This window comes from Conger conger, chromosome 5 (assembly GCF_963514075.1).
Source record: "Conger conger chromosome 5, fConCon1.1, whole genome shotgun sequence".
Classification (NCBI taxonomy): domain Eukaryota; kingdom Metazoa; phylum Chordata; class Actinopteri; order Anguilliformes; family Congridae; genus Conger; species Conger conger.
Window position 1 is genome coordinate 44,704,244 of NC_083764.1, and position 26,194 is coordinate 44,730,437.

The window sequence follows — 26,194 nt, forward strand, 5'->3', positions numbered from 1 at the left end:
CCAGTGAATATATTTCAAAGTCATTCACAAGAGCCCCTTGTGATTACACAGTGTTTGACTGTGATTCATAGATAATGTTTATTTTGTGAATCTTGAGGAAAAAACTGTTTCCTTTGCCTTCCCTTTTGGAATGCAAGGAATGGAATAGACTAATTTTCAGTAGAGTAATAATTATAATATTGAAAGAATCTGTAGGAAAGCAAGGGAATTATGTTTTGTGATTATTTTCCACAGAAATGTAAAGATTTTCCATGGCAAATGAGAAGTTTGATTGGTTTATTTAATATAAAAGGTTTGTCATGAAGTCTTTCACAGTAAGTGCTTTGAGGCAAGGTGTAAGTACTGCTAGATTCTTACACACTGAACTAGTGTTTCATGTACATTAACCAGTTTCAAATCATCAAAGAATTAAGCAAGGTTTATTAAGTGAGATCATTAAAAAGCCACCCTACTTGTGTAGACAGTTTACAGCTTCCAAATTATTCAAGAATAAGTTTTTTGGAAAAGTGCTTTAGAGAACAAATGAACCGATTTGTTTCTTGGCAACCTCACTACTGTTCTGATATTATTCTGTAGCTAGAAGAGCTACTTCAAAGGAGACAGAATCTCTCCACTGAAGAATTTGAGCTGCTATGGTATGTGTTCAATTTAGATACACAATTGGTCAAAGAATGAAACATGAAGATAACTGCCAGGCTAAATATTTTAGGTTGTAATGAAGCTCAGCATGCAGACGTTTTTAGTCAAGAAGCAGGTTTGAATCAGAAACCAATCTACATTATTGGACATGGATATGCTACTGACATTGTATGTTAAACCTGTATTCGTTCAGAAAGGAGAAATTAGTTGAAACATGATAGGATGCCCATCATATCAACACTTTTTTTCCCCCTGCTGGACATTTCTTAATGTTCTGAAATGTTTGTGTGAAATTATTTTCAGCTCTTCCCCCTGTAATTCATACACACCGAGTGGCCTGTCATTTCACCACTAACGGCCTGTATTACAAACACTTTGGATTGGAACATTATAGGCCCTGTACTAAAGTGGTCTCCTCCTCTAATGTCACAGTTCAGGTTGTCAACTTTAAGAAATACTTCTCTCTGCTGGCTCACTTGCTTCCTCCTGACCCCGTCGCAATGTAAGATTTGTTTTCACAATCCTGTTGAGAATAGATTTGCTGCAAAAAGTGTTTTGTGTGTGGCTCTTAGCTAGACTTCAAATAGAAGCGAACAAACATGACCGTCACTCTGGATAAGAGCTGTTAAATTCCTAAATGTACAATGAAGCGATTAGCTTCCATCTTATTTACTAAGGAAGCTGTGGACGTTTGGGGCATATTATGTGTACAATATATGTGTGCATGGGTTAAATTTCTCTGCCCACTTTCTCCAGAGTCTGAAGCTGCATTCTGGGTATGAACTAAACTGTTCCTGGTGTTTTTTTTTATTCCTCTAGCATGTGTTTTAAGCTCCAGTTTGGATAGACAACTTAAATACCAATTCCTAAGGTAACTGCTGATCGTTTATCAGAGGACAGCTCCCAGTAACCCTTGACCTTCTGTCAAAGCTGGGGCGTGAACTTGGACTGGGGCACCAGAGACAGAGCCCAGATCCTTCTCTCGTTCACCACGTCTCACACGTTCACCTTACCGCTGCTGCAGAGATAACATCTTGTCAAGAACACACTGCATTTCTCACATTTCCAAAGGGCTCGGAGTCAACTCCCAACACTTTCTAACCACAGGAAGAGACAGGGGTGTCCTATATCATTATTAATAGCCAAACTCATGTTCACTGGCTGAGAGAAGGAGATGCAAGACGAGCTTAAAGAGTTGAACATGCTGATTGTCTTTATTTTTATTTGTATGAAAGACAAAACAGCTGTCAAAAATTGGTGGAATGTTCATTTAATTTGTTTAAGCTTTTTGTGAGTTAAGATTCTTGTGTCTTCTGAGAATGAGAAAGAACAGTTTGCAGAGAGACATGGATCTGTTTAAAAGTGTGGTAAATGAGAATTAGGTGCCAATTATCTTTGGCCAATTAATTATGCAAATTGATGAATTGCTCCTTTGGGTTGGTCTTTCTTTCTTGAAATCCGATGCTAAAGCCCACTCTTCGGCCTACCCCAGGAGACTCATGCAGCATTAATTCTGTTGAATCTGTGACAGAAAATTGAGTGTTTTCAGTTAGTAACAGGCACGTTGTTGAAATAACTACTCGGCAGTAGGCGTTAATTACCACAACAGTGCAGCAAGTCATTAAATGGAGGGTTTTGACAGTGACTCATAAAACCAATGAGAATTACTGTATGTGCCGCTTCATCTGAAGATGAAGTTGTGGTTTTTCAAGGTCAAAGGATGTAGTGAATCTCACAATTTAGTTTTAAATTGCGTGCTGTGCTATGTATTTTTCTTGTTTATGGTCATAAAGCTGCTTTGAATTGGGAATTGTATTTACATTTCTTTAATGTTCTGTGCTCTTGCCCATACCACAGTTTCTTCTTGCCTTCATCAGCATACTGAGGTCAATCCTGACCGTTTCGCACAAAATCAGGGAAAAATTGGAAACGACACTGGCAGTTTCTGCAATAGTGGCAGCTTCAGTCCACCTCCTCGTTGCAGTTGAGTTGATAGAAAGTGCAATAGCATGATTTCAGTATTTTCAAACCAAATCAAATTGTTGAAGCTGCAGAAGGGGACCTCACAAGGCACCAGTGCTCCATTTTATTAATTGGAGTGACCGAGACAGTATAGCACTGGACAGAGCCAGGTTGGGAAGAGCCTCCCTGGAAAACAGTGCAAGGTAACACAGCCAGCTTGTGAATGAGGATATCCATCAGTTATATGTCCGTCGCTGAACAAATAATCCATATTCATGTGATGAATACACAGAAAACTTGAGGTGAAATTGAGACCAGCCATCTGTGGCGTAGTTCCCAAATTATTGCACTCATCGCTGCTGGTGCAGGAAGCGGGGACCCACAGTCTACCAAACTATGGTGGATGACCACCTGCTGTTTGTGAATAGGAACACAATGTGTCTCAGCCTTAAAGTGTCAGTAAACGGGAAGCTATTGGAACATTTCCCTAACAACTTTTGGTCACACTGTTGGGTAGTGTGGCTCACACCCATAACAAACTAAGGACTGGGAACACCTGAAATTGTGATAGGCCCAATGTCCTGGATATCCAAATGGGTATATTAAGTGCTGGTCAGTTATGTTTTCAGTTTTAAAATATTAACACTGTTACTTGGAATGCTATGATGCATGTCTTTTGCCACTGGTTGTTCATCTTTAATGCCATCTGGTCTTTTTGAACTGTTCTCTCAGAACATTTTGCATTCTCCTCCTGTGCCAAACCACTATTTTTAACTTCAGACTTGGAATAGCCCCTGCAGATAGGATCACAGTCAATTTGTAGACAATCTGTTTGTTTGGTGTTGTTTTCTGCTTGGTGAGGATTTAATCCAATTTAATTTTATCGTTATTAAACTACAGTTAAGTCATATCAGGGTTTTCTTTTTTTGTCTGTTACTGTGAAACGGTACATAAAACACGCTTTTATCGAAGTGCACCGAGTTCCTTGTTTGGTGAGAAGACATTACTGGTTGTTTAGTGAGAACTTGGAGCCCCATAGTCTTTGTAGTGCTAATGGCTTATGTGAGCTTTTGCCATAGATATGCTGTAGCCTTGGATACAGCGGAGTGCTGGAGGAAAATAGCATCTGTCTTCTTGTCGTTACCTGATTATCCAATGCAGCTTACTGCCCACTCAGAGGGCCTAATTAGTGCTTTATGATGTTGTTTACCGGGGGAAACTGGCGAATTCGTTTCTGGTCACTTTCAGTTAATTCTTACATGGTCACTGAATCCAACTCATATGAAGGACACTTGTTTAATTAACGGCTCTGGTGTAGTTACATTAAGCTATTAATACTGGACGTGTCTGTGTTGCTTATGTCATACTGTGCTGTTGTATATCATAGAATGTGGCAGTTGAAAAATATTAACCAGAAATATGACTTAAATGTTCGATGGTGTCTAATATTTCACCAGCACCAAAAATATGATTTTGTGAACAAGCCTGTAGAAATGCAACTTGTTTTTGGTTCTGTTAGTTAGGCAGTCCTCTGCAGTATGATGCATTCAAAGTTTAAGACACTCAGAAATTCACACTTTAAATGGACATTTCACATGTTCAGTAAGACAGCTATCCAGCCATTAAACTTTTTATTGCTTGGATTCAGGGAATTCGGGTTCGTGCTGCTTTGGGAGAGATCTTCTGTCTCCATAGCGATAGTGTCGGGTAGTTGAAGTCTCTGGCTCGTACTAACACAAAGGACATTACTGACTCAATTCAAATTCAGACACAAAGCACTGTTTTAGTGTTTTACTGGAAAGACCCATGGCAACTGTGGAACCTTGAACAGTACCTGGTCTTTCTCTGATTAAACTACATTCCCCTCACGTGACATATGTCTGGTAGAATTGCCCAGTGGAGTCTGTATGAACTGTAAGCCATATTTGTTACTCTATTATCGCACTCCATAAAAAGTTTGAATGCTTCATGTACAGTATGTGCCCACTGCTGCTACTGCTGCATCTTTAATCTGAATCACTTCAGGAAATGTCCTGTTGTGTAAATGGATCTAATATCAGATGTACAGTAAGCAAGTATGTCACCCTGCATAAGACCATCTATAGAGCATGTGGTGCATTGCATATAAATGTAGCATAATGTTATATAATGATGGAGACACAGGCATACAGTGCCCTGTAACTGGGGCACCAGTCCAAAAAGACCATCACCGCTATAGTCAAAGGCGCCTACTGTAGCTCTTCTCAGGAAATAATATTGTGGCCAGGGGAAATGTTTATTTGGACATGCCGAGCAATTTTAAAGTCAGCCCTGTCTTCTTGATATGTTGAGACTTTCCGGAAGATTCCTTTTGAGCTTTTCTTTTCTCCGTTACCCAAGTGTTTCACTGTCACTAATATCATGGTTGAAATAGTAGTGGTGTACTGGTTACAGTGACAGTTCTCTTTTATAAATAGATGTGGGGTGTTGGGCCTCTGAATACATTTGCCATATTCATTTTCCCAACCTTCCCTGCATGTCAATGTTAGGATATGGAACTTACATTTTGGTATGTTTTTTTTTTCCCTCCCCATGCATGCTTATTATGGCAACTCGGTAAGTATGTAGGTGAAGGATAAAAGAACAGTGTCACACTTGGATTTGAAACCTCCGCATTTCATTTTTTACTGATTTATGTTTCTTGTAGTTCTAGGTTGTATTATGGTTCCATGCTTGTCTTCTTAGTGTTTCTGATGAATATAGTCTGTTTACGTACAGTATATAATTTAGAATTTGTACAGTGGTTCTTGGTGAGCATCGTTAACTTGTTACTTAGTTCTTTACTCATTGGTCTGGGAATGTTGATAGCCGGATAAGAGCATCTGCTAAATTAATGCTATGTAATGTAATTCAAGCATCCGGGCACGTTTCCTGTTTCTGGTCAGTATGGCGTGCTGAACCCAAAGCTGTTCCCAGAAACTCGTTATCTTGCTGTTGTAATAATAGTGTCAGGACCGTTGCTCGTGACACCACTCCTCCGGTGTTGCACATTTACTGCTGGAAAGAGCCTGAAGTCAGAGATTTATTTTGAGCTAGGTGACACAAAGCCTGGCTTAATCCTCCAGTGAATGTGTTCATGCCCACTTGAGTTGTAAACACCATGTCCCTAGACAGTGCAGCGAGAGAGTCTCTTGCTTGTGCAGACTATTCAGGGGTCCATCACAAGCTGTCTGCATCATTGAGGGGTAGAGATGCTGGAGGCTCGTGTCCAGTAGTGATAATAATACCTTTACTTATAATGGACCTTCGTGCCATATCTGTAGCCCTGAGTGCCTAAAATAAAACCAATTCAAACAGTTTAAAAAAAAAACAATTCTGCCCAGCTGGAAATATTTGAAGTTTAAAGACTTTTCTGCCATAATCCATAACAATTTCTGGCATCGTCTGTAGCTGGTGAATATTCAGTATGGAAGCCTTCACCTCAGGCTAATGTGTAGATCATGAGACTCTGAACTGCCTCATTGTGGAGATGGAGAGGTTTCTTCTCCGAGCTTCTGGAGGGTTAAGACTGCATTTATGGATCGTTCCTGAGAGCGAAGGTGAACTAAGCCCCGCCTCCTCTCCCTGGGCTCATGTCCGAGGTAAAACTGTCAGTTGAAGAATCCATTGTTTTTGTGTTTGGATTTAAAACAATAACTGAGCAGGAAGATAGAAACCATGGAAAATGTTTTTGAGCCATTCAACCACAAAGCCTTTCCAAGGCATACACAGCCCAAACATGCCAAACACTTGTTAGCTTTTCCGTAAAATGCTATTAATTTCAAGCTGCAGTGAGATGTCGGCCAGATGCAAAATGCTGCTTATGTACAGCTTACACAATACAGTGGACCAGTGGGAAGATTTTCAGAGGAGCCTGAGGTGGACATCCAGGGTCTATGAGGGATAGCTGTGGTTTCGTAGTGACAAGGCGCTTGTTTAGGGAACATCATGTCCTCCCGCTGATGAAGCGAGAAGATCTGATTGTGGCTAGCTGTTCTTTCTCTTTGGTCAGTGACCGTGTCGACGCTGCAGGTCTCGCCAGGACCACTCAGGCCCAAAGAACAGTGTGTGTGGGGCCTTCCTCTCCCGCCTGTGCCATCTCACGCTGAAAGGATATGTATGTATGCTTATAATTACTGTGCTCATGATGCATACATTATTTTATGTTATGTATAGGTCCCTGTGATGGAAAAATCAATGAACGAGGGAATCACAGTTTGTATCAAGTTTGTAATTTAATGAATAAAAGGCCACATATTGTAGCCCATACAGTTATACATATTTATTAAGCAGCAAGGTTGAAGAACAGCCAAACCCCTTAAACTTGATCTCCCTTACCACACAATGTGGACTTTTATCATTTCCAAATTAAAATAGCACACAAGGCCAGGCTACAGAATAATTATTTCCTCAGAATTGAGACACACTGAGCTATTCACATGACACTGATTTAATTCTCATTATGCTCATATTTGTCCTTGGAATATGATTCAAATCTGTCAATCTCCATTCCAGACCTGGGGGAATTGAAACCGAATCAAACTAACCAAAAAACATTGGTTTTCCAAACATGTGCGTTTGTGACCTGTTTGCGGAGCTGCGTTTTGCCTGTCAAGTGTTGTCTGGCGTGTGTCAGCAGCCCTGGGGATTTAAGGATAAATAAAGCTGCGTGTGTAAGTGTGGTCATGTGCCTGTGTCTGCTTGTCTGTGTGTGCGCCTTATGTGCATATGACAGGTTGAATTAGGCCAGGGCGCACAGGCAACGGGCAAGTGCAGAGTTAAGACCATTCACAAGTTATAGTCAGCTGCTTTTCTTTTTCAGATGAAGCATCTTACAGAATGATGTGAAACAAAAGGAATGCAAACAGAGGTCCTCAAAGCCTGTCAAAAAAAAGTCCAGGGTTTTCAAGCCAATATCCGATTGGTAAATGTGATTATAAACCAGGTGGAAAATTCAGAATTAAATTGCGGAGAAACCAAAATGTTAATTATGCTGGAATGACCCCCTAATGTTGAGGGACTTATTCCTGGAGAGCTTTTCTATATATTTCCTCCAGTGTAGAAGACCCTATTTCCAGGCAGCTGTCTCTGGCGAAATAAAATATTTCATTTTTAACTTAAAAGGTAGGAGGGGGAAGGGAAGTTAATTTACTGACCAATTATCCCTAATAAAATGCCCAGCCTTTAATTAACAACAACGCGAGTTACCGTAATTACATCTGCTCATTTTAAAGTACTCTAGTGCCTTTGGCTTCTGGGAAAATTCTCTGTTAGAATGACCAAAAGTGGAAAGTAATTGTGGTAGGGAAAAAAAAAAAAAACTCATGTCTTACTTTCCAGATGTACTGTACACATGCATGACTTTCTGACGTTTGTGTATTTATGTATTTATGTGGAAACATGTTTATTTGACCTGATAGATACTTTTGCAGATTAAAGTGAAAAATGTCAGGACAAACTCGGTGTTGCTTCATACACCAAGGACTGTTCTCTGGATTATGATGATTTGACGTATTCCCAGTTGCGATGAGAAACAAAACTAGGGAGCATTTACCTTCAAATTTTGATCAGTTGACATCATATAGGTTGGTCCCATCACTGCAACGTAGTTAATCGATTTTGGGCCAGTTGGAATATAGACTAGCTGTACCTACGAAAGTGTAAGATAAGCTAAGGTATACTTTATTGAACACCGTGGGGTGATTTTTCCTCTGTATTTACCCCATCCTAGTGTAATGTAGGAGCAGTGGCAGCCACAGTACAGTGCCCAGGGACAAACTCCAGTTCTGAGGCCAGTGCCTGGGTCAAGAGCAATGGGCAATGGCAGGAGTATACCAGACCTGACATGCATGTCTTTCAGTGTGGGATGAAACTGGTGTACCTGGTGGAAACCCACGGCAACATGGGGAAAATATGCAAACTCCTCGCCGAGAGGAGCCGGCTAGCTGGAACTCGAACCCAGAACCTCCATTTGTGAGGCACCTGTGCTAACCACTGCACCACCCTGCTGCCCTTGCATTCCGCCAGCTGTGCAGTCGTTGCATTGCAGTTCTGTTCCTGATGAACACAGAGGACATACTTCTGTGCAGGGACCATGCTGCCACTGCAACCCTTCCTCCCTGGGTGACTGGTTCAGTTATGCACTACCTTGAACGGCCGCCCACCAGATTTGCCACATTCAAGATTCAACACCAGATCATGGGACACGTTGCTATGCTGAAAAATACTGTGTTGTTCTGGCCACAGTCGCTGTGGCTGCTTATTATGCTATATCTGAGCATTCATTCATCTCACCACAGCAAAAACACTTCTGGACTCCTGGTCATGCGTGCCCTGGTGGTTGAGTTCAGACCATAACAAGGCCTGACCATATCCCGAGACATTTTTGTCTCTTTAGCAGTTCTGCCCACACACTGAGGAAAAGAGGCATCACATGTATGGTCATTGCTAGAAGGTGTAGCTGCTGTGTACCAGAGTATGTTTGCTTGCCAATTCTCTCATGTACCTACCTACTATTTATCATACTGTGTTTCAGGTAATTGCCTTTTATCTGGCCTTGTCAGTTAAGAATGATCCAGTAGCATTTGCAGCCTCCCTAATGTGACTGCAGAATAGAGCAGTATCCATGGACAAGACAAGGGGTTGCACTTCCCATGTTCACGCTCAAAACAATGGGCAAACTATTTATGCTCCTTTGAACAATTAATCAAAAGAAACCACTCGACAAGAAGATAATGGAAATTACTTCCCAAGCGGCAATCCGTTATTTTGATGGGATGGGACGGCACAACCGACACAGGAAGCACATGGAGGATCTCATGCAAATGGGCCTCGGTACATGACCGTGCCATGGTTTTGCATATGTACAACCCTCCAGTTCCTGTACATCTTCTGCCATTGGATGCAACACTCCTGACTGCTCCACTTCCAATCAGTCATCTCCTCATCAAGATAATCTACCCGATCGGAGATGTGTTCTGCTTGTCACGGAAGGAAGCGGTTAATGTCAGACATAGAATGTAAATGCGTTGCCCTCACTCTCAGCAGGCGGTGAATTGCCTTCTTGTTCAACGGTGGTTGCTTATCTGCTCGTCCGTTTGATTGAACCCAGATACCCTTTTGAGAGTCGGACCTGACCGTGGGGTTTATGAAGCAGTGTGTGCAACAATGACTGATGGCTCCCTGCAAGCTCAATAGCCAGAGGCCAGGCTTTAGGAACACAACAGACTTGTTTAAAAGAGGCCGACTTACAGCCCAGTCCACGAAAAAGACAGGGCTCTCTGTGCTTCAGTCCCTGCCATGGAAATGGGCGCTCAGCTATTTTGAGCACCTCGGAACAGATGGTTGATTGTTTCGTTGCACTGGACTCAAATGTGCGGAATGTAGGGTTGCCATAGAGCTAATCTAGGATTGTGTATCTGCTCGGTAGTGCTGTATCTCCCTTAACCCCGCGTGTTCATTCTGTTTCTGCTAATTTCTGTTGTAATAAATGAGATGAGTTTAATTTACTTAGTTGTTCACAGCTGAAGGGGACGCTTGTTCTTACTGGAGACAGAGAGGCCCTGTTAATGCAGCCTTCCATGCTGTAAGAAAAGGTTGTAAACTGCAATACACATCGTAAAGTACGGGTTTACTCTTCACATGTTTACTTGACCAGGTCCTGCTCTGTCCCTGATCTTTTGGATGTGAGCTGCACTTCCAATTGACAAACACATTATGTTCCAATTTTTTTTCCTCTTCCCCCAGTGGGATTCGCTGCCACGTGCCCATCCCATCACTGCTGCTTCCTTTTTGGGAGGGGACAGAGGGGCACTTGAAGCAGTGGTAGTGTGTGTGTGGGGGTATGCCCTGTGCCCCTGAGGCACCTTGATTCTGGAACTTTCTGGAACTTCCATGCCACGTGCTCCCCTCTGTGCTACATGGTTCAACCTGCAGGCCTGTCTGCAGAACCGTGCTCTTTGCGACGCATATCTGACGTACTGTAATCACATTCTTTTGTCTTTCTCACCACTGTTGCTTAGTGCCCCTCTCTCACTGACACTGGATTTTTACCCACCAGGACCCACATTAGAGACTCTTGGGAGCTATTTTGAGGGTGACATTAATGTCATCAAGTAATGTCAGGGTACATTGTTGTCTTCTGCATTCTGCCACTCAAAAATAATGTGCTTGCTGTGCTGTTACAAAAGAAATGGCCAGGCTAAATGTAGAACCATAGATTGAATAGACTTTTTAAAGAAAAGTCCTTATTAGCTATTTTCCAGCCAACAGGTTTGGTTTCTGGTCTTATGGATGAAATAATGAATTATTAAATGCGTACAGAGCTTGATCCCAAAAATAAAATGAATTGCATATGTTTGTCAATTTTACATTATTATGATGTCTGTGCCAGGTACCAGTCATCTCAGGGTGATGTCCTGTTACCTACTGTGAACTTCCTGCATATCAGAACTGAAGCTTTCTCACCAGTTCCCTGCAGGTATATACATACAATTCTGACAGTGGGCTGTACAATTGGGCTAAAGGAACCAAATGCTTCCAGTCAGGGTAAGTTGAGAATGGTCTCCCAGATAAGTTGGAGGAAATGTCGAGAGTGCCTCGTCAGAGGATTTGTTATAGTTGGTGTTGTTCAGCCCCAGAAATCCCAAACCCAAAGTTGCTTTTGCCTGTTCGGAGATGGTCAGGAGATACCCCGGAGGCCTGAAATTTCACAGCGATGCTGTGGACTGCTTATCATTTGCTGGGCTCAGCACTGGAGGTAACGGGAGCCTTTGATGAACAACGGTTTTACCAAGGCACCAGAAATAGTGATGAAACTCTCTCCCGCCTAATGTTAAAATTCCCCTTGGAGGATCGTATCTGGCACCTGTGTATGACACGTTGCCAGAGTCCTGGTGTAACCTCAGCTCAGAAGAGGCACTCTATGTGCTGACACTTTGACATTACGTTACTCCCCCCCTCCCCTTGTTCATCATCCCCCCAGATGACTGAAGAGAGCAGGTGCTGAGAGGACTCTGTCCATCAAACCAGAGACATGGGTTTGAATGGAAATGGTTCAAGGTGGCTGTGCAGCACTGAGAAGTGTAAAATAACATCCCCTTTTGGTGGCACTGTGGGAGTGTAGGGCAGGGGGTAAAGGATGCCTCTGTTTGGTTTTGTGTTTCAGTGAGAGAGAACAAACCAGCGATATGACAGTGTGAAATGGGATGAAATTTTGTGTGTTTCATGACGGACCAGAGATCACACCCAGATCATTACCATTTCAGCTGATTTTGGGACCAAATTTGAAATAACAATTTCTGGCCACAGCAACAGTAGTTCCCGTAAACATTGCCTCTTGAGCAGAAAGAGTTGGTGGAGTATGGCACTTTTTTCTGATGGGGTGCAAAAAATATGGGCACCCCTGGTTTAAATGTCTGTTACAATGAATCTGTATGTGTTTGAAATCAAACCTAAACTCTAAATGGTACAGATAAACATGAGACCTTTCTGCAAATTCTAAAGTAACATCGCTTTTTATTTAAATTTTTTACTGTTTATAAATAATAAAAAAGAAGAAACCACATGCCTTCTAAAGTATCCAACTGGAGTGGGTATTCTGTCTGGTGTTAACAACCATGGGTTGCTCTAAACTGTTGTCCAAGGATTTTCAGATGGTTCATTTCCACCAAGAAGGAGAAGGCTACAAAAACTCTCAATGTTTCAAACTACCTATTTCCACTGTCAGAAACATTATTAGAAAATGGAAGATAAATAGAACAGTTGAAGTCAAGGCAAGGTCTGGAAGACCAAAAAGGATTTTGGATAGAATGGCCCGAGACCTGGTGAGAAATGCTGCAAAAAAGCTGCAAAAAAGAGTAGCAAACACAGGTCTAACTGTTCACAGGACAACAATACAACATACTTTAAACAACAAAGACCTACATGGCAGGGTTGACCTCAGCACAAAATTAGGCTTCTGAATTATGTAAAAGAAAAAATTGAGAAGCCTGAAGCCTTTTGGAACAATGCGTTTTTGGACTGACAAAACCAAAATTTAACCATTTTGGCAAAGACCAAAGAAGGTATGTTTAGAAAAAAATGGTGAAGCCTTTCTAGAGAAGAACACCTTGGCCAGTGTGAAGCAGCTTGGGGTTGTGTGGCAGCTGGGGCCACAGGAAATATTGTGTGAGTGGAATGAAGAATGGATTCCACCAAATATCAAGAAATTATAGTAAAATAAAAAGTAATCTTGCTTCAAAATATGAAGAATTGTGTCATGTTTAACTTTGAACCATTTAGAGGTCAGGTTCGGTTCTGTTTGGTTTAGTAGCTATGTTTATGTATTTTGGGAGGAATGCTTTCAGTGATATTTAATGTAACCTTTCAAAGGTTACATTAAATATCAAATAAAAATACCTTGTTGCAAAGATAGATGAATATCTTACCTTGCTTTTGATTTGCAGTCGCTTAAAGAATTACATTTTGGCATTTAACCTTTGACTTTATCGGTGCCATTACTTTTCAGGAGTGTCAACCTGTTCTAGATGCTTGCGATGAAAAGGCGAACACAGCCTCCCTAAAAGGCTAGGTTTCCAGCTTGTTTTCTCGGATGGCTTCCAAAGCACTTTGATACAAACCCAACAACATTTCAGTGTTAGCCTTTTCAGTCATACATCATCTGCCTAGTGACTGGGGGGGATACTGCCTTCCTGAATGCATGGCCACATATTTGTGCTGCCATGGAAAATTGGAGACCAGTGCCAAACCTCCTTTTTGGTCAGTCCGTTTCCTCACAGGCTCATGGGATACCTGCCCTCGGAAACGTCCTCTGCGTCACCTGACAGTCAAGACACTGCATGTCTATTCATTGGCAATGTTGGGAAGAACGGTACTTCTGCCTTGTGGTTCACAATACCGAGGATCGTTTTACTGAACGGGCTCACCACTTCTTCAGTCAGTGCTGCATGGGCCATCTGCTGGTTCTGCAAAACTGAATACTTCCCCTGGATTAAGGTCCCAAAGCCTTGTAAACTTGATAAAATGAAAATCCTCTCATAGAGCATCTGCTTGGTAAGCCTTTTTGGCCTAGTGTATGCAGCTAAACTTATTCCTCAGGGGTTCATTTTCAAAAACCTTTTTCAGACAATGACTTAGGAAATGAACTATGGGAGCATACTCTCTGTTTCAGGATAAAGATGGGAACGTTGTAGCCAAATTGCTTGACTGACAGAGAAGTACCTGCTCATACATATATAGACAATTGATCTTTAATGACAAGTAGCCAAAAGCATTAATTTTGATGTACATATATGTACATCAAACCTATCTTCCAACCTATCTTATAAGGCGCAATCCATCTAAATTCTACTTATGTATTGCAAGCATCTGTGCTCTGGGCCTTTGAATTATTTGCATACAGCAAAATATCTTTTTTTAATGTTTTGCAGGAACTACTCAATCAAGTGATGTCAGTCAGATAATGGTGAAATGCTTGATGGGAATTGTATGAGAGTGTCAAATCAGACCACTTTTGCCAAGCATAATGTAATTTTTTAAAGGTATGGTTTATAACTTGCCAAAGTAAATATAGCTACATTTGTTTAGGAACATGTGTAACGATCATGACTTTTTAATGATTGACCTAAATGTGGCGAGTTTCATGTAATTTCACATTCCTGGCACTGGCTAACATACAGTAGCTATAGCATATTAAAGTAGTTGAATTAAACTGTGGATGATGTCTTTCCAGGAAACAGCCCCGGGTGTCTTTTGATTGGTGGACTTGCCGAATACAGGCCGTCTGTGTTTGTGTACGCTGTGGCACATGCTACTGCCTCGGGGGAGAGATCATGCTACAGTGAGCTGGCAGTTCCTCTCCCCAATGGCTCACTTGTTTTCCCTCTGTAGCCGAGCAGACAAATTGATCCAAGTTGTGTTTTGGCCAATGTCCTCTGTGCGACGGAGGAAAATGCTGTATTTGTGTCACTGGGCACCTCAAGACCAATCCGCCGTCTATGAATTTGCTTCATGACTCACTCACACATTTTCACCAGCAGTAAATACTGTAACAGATGGCGCTGTCTGTCATAGTGTACACTCCTAATGACTGGTAGCTACCAATAATACAACAAAAACAACACTGCAAACAATAATAATGATGAAATGCTTATTTTTTTGCACAATATTGTCTCGTATTGTTATGTCACTGTCCTGACGCATTTTGGTGTTTGTGTTAGCGAACACAGTGTTATTTGTGTTAGTAGTGTTAATTTAGTTTTGAGATAGCACTTGGCTTGAACAGTGCCGCCTTTGTCTAGAAATCTTGACACCCATGTCTGAAATCGCATCTCCTTGTTTGACCCATTTCTTGTCATCTGCATTTGGCATTGTCCCTTATGTATCTCACCTCAGCAATAAGCATTCTGAAAAGCACTTGGTAGATTTACTGCCAGCAATCGGTGTTATTTTAAACATCCCTTGAGGGATTTGAAACATTTAATCTTGCTGCACATGCATGGACTGGGGAAATTGCAGACCTGTTGCACCTGTGTGGTCTCATTCTAACTGAAGAGATACTTCAGCTCACCTGGTTTTAGCCTCTTTTACAAAAAACAAGTTCAGAGAGTTCAGCACAGTCCAACTGTCAAGACTGACTCATATGTCAAAAGCCATTGATTGATATGTTTATCTCCAAGTATGACAGACAGACGAAAATTACGTTACTCAGAAGTGCAAATGATAAAGTTAGTAGTTTGAGTCCCATTCGTTTTTCGTTTATATCCAAACAGTGCATGAGGCAGGTTATGTCTGCACTTCTGGATTCTGTAGAGGAATCGGTTGGATAACTTGCCCTAATTGACCCCACTTCATTGACCCAGTACGATAAATCTCCAGTACTACAGGAGAAAGCAAACCCCTCTTCTCTCACTTCATCCATAACATGGATCACCAACCCTGGCACTGGAGAGCTGCAAGGTCTGCTGGACCTCAGTGTTATTCAGCAATTACATGGACTGTTAAAGCTATTGATTACACAGTTAACCCACCTCACTTGGTCTAATGTTGAAAACAAAACCAGCTGACAGTGGCCCTCTGAAGTGTGTGTGTGTGGGGAGGGGACAGCAACCCCAGGTCTGTGGTGTCAGACGGGTCTCCCTCCTCAGACGGCATGAGCGGTTATGCCTTAGACTCCTGTTTTCACCTTGGGGAACACTTTCCTCGTCTGTGACTTTGGAATTTCAGTCAGGTGATCCAACGCAAATGACAGCCAGATGTCCCGAGCGCAAGGCATGCAGTATAGATAAACCCGGGGAAAGGCAGCCAGGCCGAACCCCGCTTGGGTTCAGACAACCCTCTCGACTAAGGGCTGGTGTCCAGCCACCTTCCCCTTTCAGGCTTTTTATCTCTCTGTCAGCGACATTTGGCACGCTGTTCTAACTGAAGCATTCCTACGGCTTGTGGCTCTACACACTGAGCGAGCTGATTTTATGCTGTTGTTAATGTCAGCCGCTGGTCTCTCCCTGTCTGCTTCAAGAGCGGTTATGTTACCAGGGCTTTCTTCTGAAAAAAGCTAGTAACTAAGAGCAGTGATTTCTGAATTGAGTTAAATCACTGGCTTATGCTAGCTTGACTGCCCTGTCCCTGTGCATTGACTCTTTGTTAACATGGTGTTTCCATTAGACAACCTTAATCTCATCACTAATCTGTACTTGAAATGTCATAAATATCGTTTTTTATAAATCGTTGAAAGGCACACTTGAATATTTAGTGTGAATTCAGTTTTGTGCTTGTAATGATATGTCACTATATCCTATCTTTTCCACCTTTTTCAAAATGACTTTCCTTTCTCCTAAATGTGTGTACCCATTGTTGTTGTTGATCCACTCATGCGGTCATGCTGGAAAAATAAATGTTAGTGGAAATGTACCGAAGAGCCCAGAAATCACTTTCTCTTTCATGTTTAAAGGTAAATGGCGTGATGCTCTGTTGAACTTGCAAGCTGATAAGATGGCCGCAAACAGCATGTAACAGAAACAGCCTTCTATTCCTTCTTGTTTTTACAATGCAAGGCCCCCCCCCCCCCCAACTGTGAAATAAAACATAACCAACTGCAGGGCAATGTACTGTCCGGTATGGCATTTGTACATGGGAAACGCGTGGAAAACGCTGTCGAGCAGCGTCAATGTTACGTTGTCTCTAGCGTCCATACAGGACCCTGGAAGCTGACTGTGGTCTCCTTCCCTTCTCCAGGAACCATGTGGAGTCCTCCCGAGAGTGACGGCGACCAGCTTGGCCAGGTGAATGCCAGGATGGAGGCCACCCCGGCCTTCGGCATGCCCAGCATCTCTGTGTCCCAGCAGCAGACGCCCAAGAAGTTCGCCCCGGTGGTCGCCCCCAAACCAAAGTTCAACCCCTTCAAGCAGCTGGGAGAGGGGGGCGGGGGTAAGTGTTCTCCAACAGCTATTTCACACGCTGAAGAAGTGAATCACCTGACAAAGTGAATCCCCTTTGACGTTTTGTGAATTGCACATTGTAATATGCAAATAACTGAACCTGGAGGTTTTATTAGGCACATTAATTTAGATGTGTCATGATCAAATCTCTATTCTGTCTAACTTATTGGTGAGTTATCCCCTCAAGGGAAAAAGCATTGAAACATCAAAAGATATGACGTTTAAGGTCTTTCCTAATTGACCATTTGCAAAATATCCACAAATCCCGCCCTCTTTAATGACTGTTGCTACGTCTGACAACAGAAGATGGAGTCAGCTGGTAGCATCTGCTTAAGTGAATTACTGCAACAAATTACAGATGGTTTGTGGAAGTATAATTTAAGGACTTATGTTTGATACAATGGTAAACTATTTATTAAAAGTAAAAACATCTGTGAAAACTTGTGGAAATATTTAAAAAAGATGATTTACTTATATTCATGGGTTGGCAGAAGCTATTGCTTTGTAATCTGTTGATAGTGCTGGAAAAGGTCATCTCCATTAGCTACTGAATAGCTGTTGGAATAAAAATACCGCTGCAAGGTCTGCAAAAAAGTAGCGCTAACATTCGGCCAAAGTTATATCGTTTTTTACAATTTTTTCTATTCGATTACACTAGGACGCCTGCAGGCATTGCCAGCACAACTGCCGGTCTGCTGCATTGTGGTCATCCTCAAAGTTTTATCTACAACAAACACTTTTCCCTGTGTCTGTCTTAGAAGTTACCCAAAAACACATTGACATGTTGCTGAAGTGGCTTTCGCAATCAACTACAATGGCTGTTGCAGATGGTAACCATCTCTAAGCAGTGGTGGGTGGACTGCAATTTGCGAACGGTCAAGTGTTAACAAAGACACAATCTACTCAAACTTTTTACTCATTTAGAAAATGTAATTTAGAGAAAATTAATTAATTTCATAGCATCTACACTTCCTCCTTATTGGAACGGCTGGACACGTGGCTGCACAGCTGCGCAGACGTGCGTTTATTGGATTTCTTGAGTTTTGTCCGTGGGGAATCTGGGCAGAGCGGTTTTGGCCAACGTCCACCATCGGGTTCATGCGGTGGTCACGCTCACAGGAGGTCTGTGGGGGGCAGGTTCTGCACAACAGCCTCCGGCCGCGCGGAAATATGCGTCTGGGAGTCTGTGCGCTAATGCGCCTTTTGTGTGTTTGTGTCTACACTCCGTGACCGCTTTATTAGGTATTTATTAGACTTCCAGTATTGGTCTTCTGCTGCTGTAGCCCATCCACTTCAAGGTAGATGGGCTACAGTGTTATGTCTTCAGGGATGCTTTTCTGCATACCACTGTTGTAATGTGTGGTTATTTGATTTACCGTCACCTTCGTGTCAGCTTGAACCAGTCTGGCCAATCTCCAGACTTCTCTCATTTTTTTGTGTCTATTTTTGTGTACCATGTGTGCCAATGCATGTTTGGGTTTCTGACTATGTATGTACAGTATGGTGTTCTTGTATTGAGCTCTGTGTGTATGCATGCATGTTTGTGTGTGGTTTATGCATGTGTGTGTGTTTATGTGTGCATTTGTGTTTAAAAAAATAGATTATCATTTCAGATTATGAGATTAATGTTCTCAAGTAACTTGAATTGCTGCATGTGACTTCTGCTCCTTTTTGTAAGCCATTATGAATATATTTCATGGCATAAAAAATGTATACTGTTGTTCAGAAATAACATAGACCCAAGCTTTTGTCTAACATTTTGTTAAAAGTGTTGTGTTGGGACCATGAACATGTCTCTGCAGAGAGAGATTAAATAGGAAAAATTAAAATTCAGTGTTGGGTGGAGTATCCAGAATAATTTGGACTACATAACAATTTAATTGCTCAGTCATGCACCTAAAACCAGTTTGAACCTAGTGCAGGTGTCATGACTCAAAATGAAACTGAATCTATAATTCGATTTCTGTCACAATGTCTAATTCTTAAGAACTCAGTTGTGGTTCAAATCGCAGTTCCACATGGGATCACAGCCAATGACACAGCTGACCACATAATCACAGTTAAGCCTTGTAATGCCTGTTATTACATACACATCTATTGATATAGCCGCACCCGTTTTACGATTAACGTTCTGATTCAAGTATAAACATTCAAACTCATATATTTCCTTCCTAAGTAGATCACAAAGATCACAACGATAATAAAATAATTTGCAGTGACCCCCTTTTGGTGTGTTATTGTTGTGAATATGAATTTCTAAAAGAAACATCACTATAATTGGGTTTGAATCCGAAAGCAATTTGGTGCTGAACAAACTTGTAAATTGGATTTTACTGGGTACAGTCTGTACTCTCGCCATTGTTTATGTTATTGCATTTAGCAGCCATGCAGAAGCAATTAAAGTGAAATGTAGATTATGGCAACGACTGTACAAATGAATGGTCTCTTAATGAACTTTGCCTTTCATAAAAAAATCTGCTCCGAACACAGAGTTCCGAAGAGCGTGTATGCTGTGACAGGGCTAATTGGGTCATCATAATAAAAACAGTAGCTTCTCATTGTTTTAAAGGTGTTTTGAAAGAAGACCAATGCATTCTGGGATTGAGGTCTGACTGAGGTTCCTTTGTTTGTAGGGGATGTGGGAAGGATACACTGACATAATGCAGCAATGCAAAGGAAATGTTTGAGCTAATGTCTCCAGGGCCATCCCATGGATTTCTGGGAAATGAGAACAATAAAAGCATGTCTTGTTATACTGTGGGTTCTTCTTAAACTATAGGTCGGGACCCAAAATGGGTCATGAGAGTGTATGAGGTGGCTCCTGAAATTGGTCCGTACTCCCCTAGGCGATGCGTATTTGACACGTCCCTGAAAGGTAATGGACTAATGTATGTATGGGTCTTGTGAGGAGAATCTATGAAACTGTTCACACCCAAGATAAACATATCTTGGCTCTCAGCTATAAATCAAAAGCAGAGAAAAGGATACTTTGATGTTTTACTGGTTATTGCCTGACATATCTCCTGTGCTCTTTGTAAATACTGTATGTGGTGGAGCTGATCTTAGGCTGTTAAGATTCCATGCGTGTCTGTTGTATACTTACTATTATTAACTCTACCTATACATTTTCTGTTACTACATTACATTACAGTTATTTAGCTGATGCTTTTATCCAAAGGGACTTACTGTTGATTTGACTCAGCTCAAGTGCCCACAGCTACTTGGATCTTACTATAGTTACACTGGGGTTTGATCCACCAACCTTCTGGGTCCCTGTCAAGCAACTTAGCCATGAGGCTATAGGCCCGCCTAATTATTGTTGCGGGTAGGGCATATGGGCTATTAACTGCAGTCTGCTTGATTTAACTCATTCTCCCTTTGGGAATCAACATATGTATAAACATTATTATATACTAGGTGAAGAACAATATTGCACATTCCGTATGAGCGAAATGTCTATTAATGTTTGGTTTTCCCCATTTAATTTTTTTAATGCTGTCTGTAAATCCTTCAGTGCCTTTGTCATGGTCCGCTCAATGAGGTCTGTGCTCTTCAATTTCTGTATATTCAAGCAATGTAAATAGGGTTGGTTGTGGTTATCAGAGGAGGCTTCATTGTAAAATCATGTTACTGATGAACATGGACTTGTGCCAGTGAGAGCAGTCACATTGGCTAATGGTCTGGATGAAGCATAGCGTAGCTTTCTATCAGTGTTCATTTTATCATCCCCATATGTTGCACTTCTTATCGGTAAAGGAAGTGGGTAAAGAGCAAGTGCTTCCCAAAGTCATGAAATATTTCTTTAAAACCCAGCTGTAAGGCTTGTGCTAACCTAACCTATATTTATAAACAGGTTATATGTGTATATATATATGCACACACACACACACACACACACACACACACACACACACACACACACAGGCGTCAAGTATGTAAAGCCACAGCTGTGTGCAGTATGTGATTTTGAATTTGCATTTATATTTATCATTCTGTTTGGGCTGTACTAAGAGGCAAATGTGTGTCTTATAGTGGGTTGTGTGGCTCACAGGTCAGAGGGTTCATACCTAGTTCGGTTTACTGTACTCTCCGCGATTATGTTGTTTTCTTTCTTTTTTTTTTATATTATGGACAAAACATATGTAGAGAAGTCCCTGCAGGCGTGCATGTAATGAGCGTGATGTTCCACAGTTTTACGAGCGTAATTTAACCGAGTCTGTTTCAGGCTTGTGGTGCACGTATGGGAGCTGCTCCAGGATGTGGTAAGCATGTTTTCGCGTTTTTGTTTGTGTGAGAACTTGCGTTGACCAAGGAGTTGCAGCCGAGAGTTACTCCCCCCGCCTCTGCTTTCTTCCCCCCCATCCCCCCCCCCCCTACTGTTTCTCCAGCAGCTGACCTTTCATGGCTCACACACGCGCACACACATGCGCGCACGCGCACACACACACACGCGCGTCCTCATCAAAACGGCGCCTCTGCGTTAACGAAACTCAAACCCCCTTTCCTGGTGTCTGTCTAAAGTCCATGCAAGTAATGGATTTCCCTTGATCTCTGTTACATGACATTATTTATTTATCGAGCAGATGACCTGATCCAGGGTGACAAGCTCAACTTGTTTTCCATCGTGTCTGATAGTGTCTGTACATTAAGATTCATGTTACTGAGGTATATTTTAGGTACCATGTCCAACAGTAAGACAGCTAGGCACGGGATTCAAACCGCCAAACTCCTTAACACAAGTCCAGTTCACTAACCAACATGGCGCCCTGCATTCCACGGTATTGTTGATTGTGGATGTGTCAGCTGATGTCACACAACCTGATGACCTGATCTGGCTGTGTTTTCCTGTAAAGGTTCACTCAACCCAATAGAAGATTCCTGTCAATCTGCTTTGTGTCTTATTTCATTTGCATCTGCTATTAATGCCGTGCTGCCCAGTGAACATTGTAAAGCCTGTGTTAAACAACCAAGCAAATGGTTTTTTGAGTCTATTGTGTTGATGTACTGCACTGTACTGTAGTGTGTTATACAATTTGTGGGTTGTAACCTTTGTTATCGCTAAGTACAAGTTCAATTGGGGGTAGTTGTGGCTGGAACTTTTGACTTCTCTGTTCCTACAAGAGGTTGTTTGTGGTCATGTTTAGCTGTTGATAATATCTCTGCATATCCACATGCCTTTTAATATAATAATAATAATAATAATAATAATAATAATAATAATAATAATAAAGGTTATATCAACTGGAACATGTGAAAATGTATCCTTCATGTGTATCTATATGCATTCCACAAATGATAGCTTGCACTATTACTGGACCAGCAACACCCCACAATAAACTTACAAAAAGTAGTTTAATAAATGTAACCTTGTGGCAGCAGTAAATAAAGTATCCAAAGCTGCAGGTCAGTAGTAAAAGAGATGGTAGTTCCAGGCAACACAGGTGTTGCTTTAAATTTGCTTTAAAGATGTCTCACTATCGAAGGGTTGTAAATAAATGTTGAAACACTCTGACATGCTATGTCAGTGATTTATGAGGGATTTTACATTTAAGGCCATGTTGCTGAACAGCACTTCAGGCTGTTTTTTGTTTTACCGTTTCTTGTCTTGTTTAAAATATGCAGCTCCTGCTTGCCCATAGAAAACTATTGCACAGCACTGAAAAATAGCATTGTACAGCTCACAGTACCTATTGGCTTTGCTGAAAAGCAGGTGTTTTTCTGAAGCAGGTCACGTTAAGTTTAATTGCAGTAGCACCCTGCCTATAAGATATGAATCTGCAACCTTGAGGATTAATCCCACTTCCATAAGGACAACCTTTCTCTTTATTGGTCTGTGTCCTTTTTTCTTCTTTTTTTTTTGAGGGTAACTGTCACTACAAATTCCCCTGTAGAGCATTTTAAAATGTATCTTTGCTTCCCTCTTGAATTGTTGTATTTCATGCACTTTGTGCCAGCCAGCTGACAGCCCTTGTGAGAACATTCACTTAGAAAAATAAAATAAAAATAATATTTCTTTAGTTGTGTGTTATTGGATCCAATAATGTGATCCAATAATCTCTCCCCGAAAGCTGCCTGATAGAGGGGCAATCTTAACTTCCGATTCCTCTGGCTCTGACACCATATATATTAGTGCCGGAGAATTGTGTGCCTGGAGACGATGTGGCAGAGTCGTGGGGAAGAAACCTGCTATCTCTGGACATTTTTAATGCTGTTGTCCTGGATTGGTTGTCTTGGATAGAGGGATTATTACATACAGCAGATACAGCAGTGTACATAGATGGCCTGGAACTTTAACCTTTTAACGTTAACTTGGCCTTCAAACAAATGCAGGTTATAATTTCAGTTTGGTAATTTTAGTATTTGTAAAACCTAATTAGCTTTTCAGAAAAGCAGGGCCTCTGACTTTAAATGTTAATTATGAACCAATGTTCTGGACGAATGCTGATTTTAATCCACACTTTATTCCGGTTTGTACAGTGAGCCGTGGTTGCAATGTTTTGTGTGTGAAGCAGTTTGATCCGTGAGAAAGAGCAGCACATGGCCCAAGGCACCCTTTGACAAAGGGCTGAGAAAATAACATCTGTGCAAGGCCTCATAATGATGAGTGTTTTTTTTTTCCTTTTTTTTTTCAATATACCTCCTGTATTATTCAGAATTCTGTCTTATTTTTTTCCTAACAGATGGCTACAAATGATCAAAAATGGCAGGATAAGAAGTGTCAGAATCCCTCTCCTGAGAGCCCAATTGTTGAATAACACAGGAAATGATGACAAAACTGAGCGCAAACTTTCTCGGTCTGCAGAAAACATGACTGTTGAGTATTTAAAGTCAGAGGCCCGTGGGGAGAGTGTGGTTTGATTCAGTGGGCCCCTTCCCTGTGAACAGAAAATATTTTCTGCCCAGATGTAGCCTACTAGAGCTGTGGGAATCCATAACAGTACATCATATCGTTTTTTTGGAAATACAAAAAAAAACAACTTTTTAGGCACCCTTAATGCACAATTAGGGAACCTGCAAAAAGTTCATTGTTAACACATCACAACGGTGTTTACTGAATGAAGGCCAAGTAAACTGGATGAGTTTCTCCCCTGCATGCCTGTGTTATAAACTGGAACCAGCACATGTGGTGAGATGGTTGACATTCTGAATGACCTTGCTCAAAGTATGCATCTGTTCCTGATTGCTGGATTGCATTGCAAATTCCTTATTCCTGCTCAGTCAGCTGCTGTCTCAGAGACTTGTGCGTTACAGATTGCCGTATGGTAACGTTTATGGAGCAGTGTTCAATGAAAATCATTCACAAAAAGCAGTCATTTGTACGGTGCAAGACGAGAGGCACCAAGAATCGACATTTTGAGTGAGTGGTGCCATGGGAACAGCAGAGCCAGTCCACTTCTTGACAGGTGTTTATAGTGTGGCTAAAATTCTGTGTGTGAACTTCTGAAGGGGGTAGAAGAATTTAAGATGTCAGGCATGTGCTCATGGTCTGGCTTTTAAAAACGATCTCAGTGGACTTTTCTGGTTAAATAAATAAGCTCCTGCTTCAGTAGCCAGAACAAAACCCATTTCCCAGCTTCCCGACTGTGAGTCAAGTCTTTGGTAAAGGGGAATCTTTCCAGGAATGCAGTTTCACACGCATTAGGCATTACCGTCAGCCATTCATTCAACAAACACAGGAACAGACACAGTTCTGGGCAGAAAACTACTTTGGAGTCCAACGGTACATTCCCCCCCCCCCCCCCACCTAGTGGTAGAACAGAGGTAGTGCTGGTACTGCGGGGGACACGGTCACGTTGCGAGTGACCGCTCTTCGGTGATGTAGGGCTGCTTATTTGCAGCAGGCCGAATATAGCCCGTGTGAACGGCTGCGCGCGGTTGACAGTAAAGAGTAGAGTCTGTCCCGAGGTCGCCGCGTGCACTTGATACGAGGCGGTAAATGAAGCGAGCGGGATGGCCCGAGCATATCCACAGCTCTGCGGAGCCAGACGCTTTTCCAGGAAGAACAGGCTGTCCCTGTTCTTAGAGAGAGCTCTACCCCACTTAGCGGCTCCGGGGTTAAACCTGCGTTGGGAGCTTCCTGTCCCTGCCAAGCGAATGAGGGTCAAGCGTCTTACTTTCGGTGTCAGTAGGGATTCGCAATCGTAAACAGCACCGGTCTGTGTGGGACCACTTCATGTAGAGCTTGGGTGTCGCATTTGCTTTTTCAAACAGCTTATTTAGATTTCAGTGAGCCCTTTACCGTGTATTCTCCTTGCCTACTGTGACCCTTATTACTGAGACCCATTGTCTTAATTGGTGAAGCTTACTCACAGATATTTTTGCCCTTTCATGTCTTTTTCCCTCTGTAAACAATTAAGAGGATTATAATATGAAATCAGTTTTAGCTACTCTGTAATCAGGGACGCATGTGCTTTTAATAAAATAGTTTAGTGTGTAAACTCTTGTCAGGAGCCACCCACATAGCTGCCAACAGCCTTAATTATACTGTATTTAATTGTCTCTGAGTTTGTCTTACTCTTTCTTCGAGTTTTATGTGATTAATATCATATGCCCAGATTAGTATTGAATTTTAACCTGTTGCTGTGCTTTGATTTTTATTTCATTTACCTGGAGGTACTATAAAATTGACATGTGCTGGTTATAAAGCAAATCACACAGTAGTCATGGCTGCAGTGGCACACCTCCTATAGAGGTGTCATTCCTGGATGCTTGCCACACGCTGTCTGGACGCAAGGTTTCGATTCTCTGTGGCATCCAGTAATCTTATCCATATGACAGCATGCGTACAGGCCTATGGGGTCTGCAGTCTGATCCAACACCTGCTAATGCTTGTTTTATGCTGGCAATCTGTTGGAATGTATTCATTTATTTATTTTAACAGTCATTTTGCTTGGAAGGTTATCTAACAGCGACATATAAATTGAGTTATGTCCAGGGAAGATGAGGCGGGCAGGAACTGAGGGACTCCGTAGCTGCTCAGCTCAAAGGGGGATGATTAGAGGGCCAGATGTTGGGAATCAGTTTGGGAATTTGAGAAGGACACTTAGGTTCTCTCCTGCTCTTTCAGTTGCCATGGGATCTTGATGACCACAGTGAGTCAGTGCGTCATGTTAACATCTCAACTTGAAGGAGTCAACTTT

The 26,194-nt window shown here is 41.8% G+C and overlaps 1 protein-coding gene across 7 annotated transcripts in view; it reads left to right on the forward strand.

The window, feature by feature from the left end:
* The window catches only part of LOC133128600 (lipoma-preferred partner homolog), a 132,147-nt gene that overhangs the window by 34,207 nt on the left and 71,746 nt on the right, over positions 1-26,194 (forward strand). For all 7 annotated transcript variants that reach the window (XM_061242244.1, XM_061242250.1, XM_061242248.1 and 4 more), the window contains one exon: positions 16,852-17,043. In XM_061242244.1, coding sequence (XP_061098228.1) covers positions 16,852-17,043 — 192 coding nt within the window. The remainder of the gene's footprint in view (positions 1-16,851; positions 17,044-26,194) is intronic.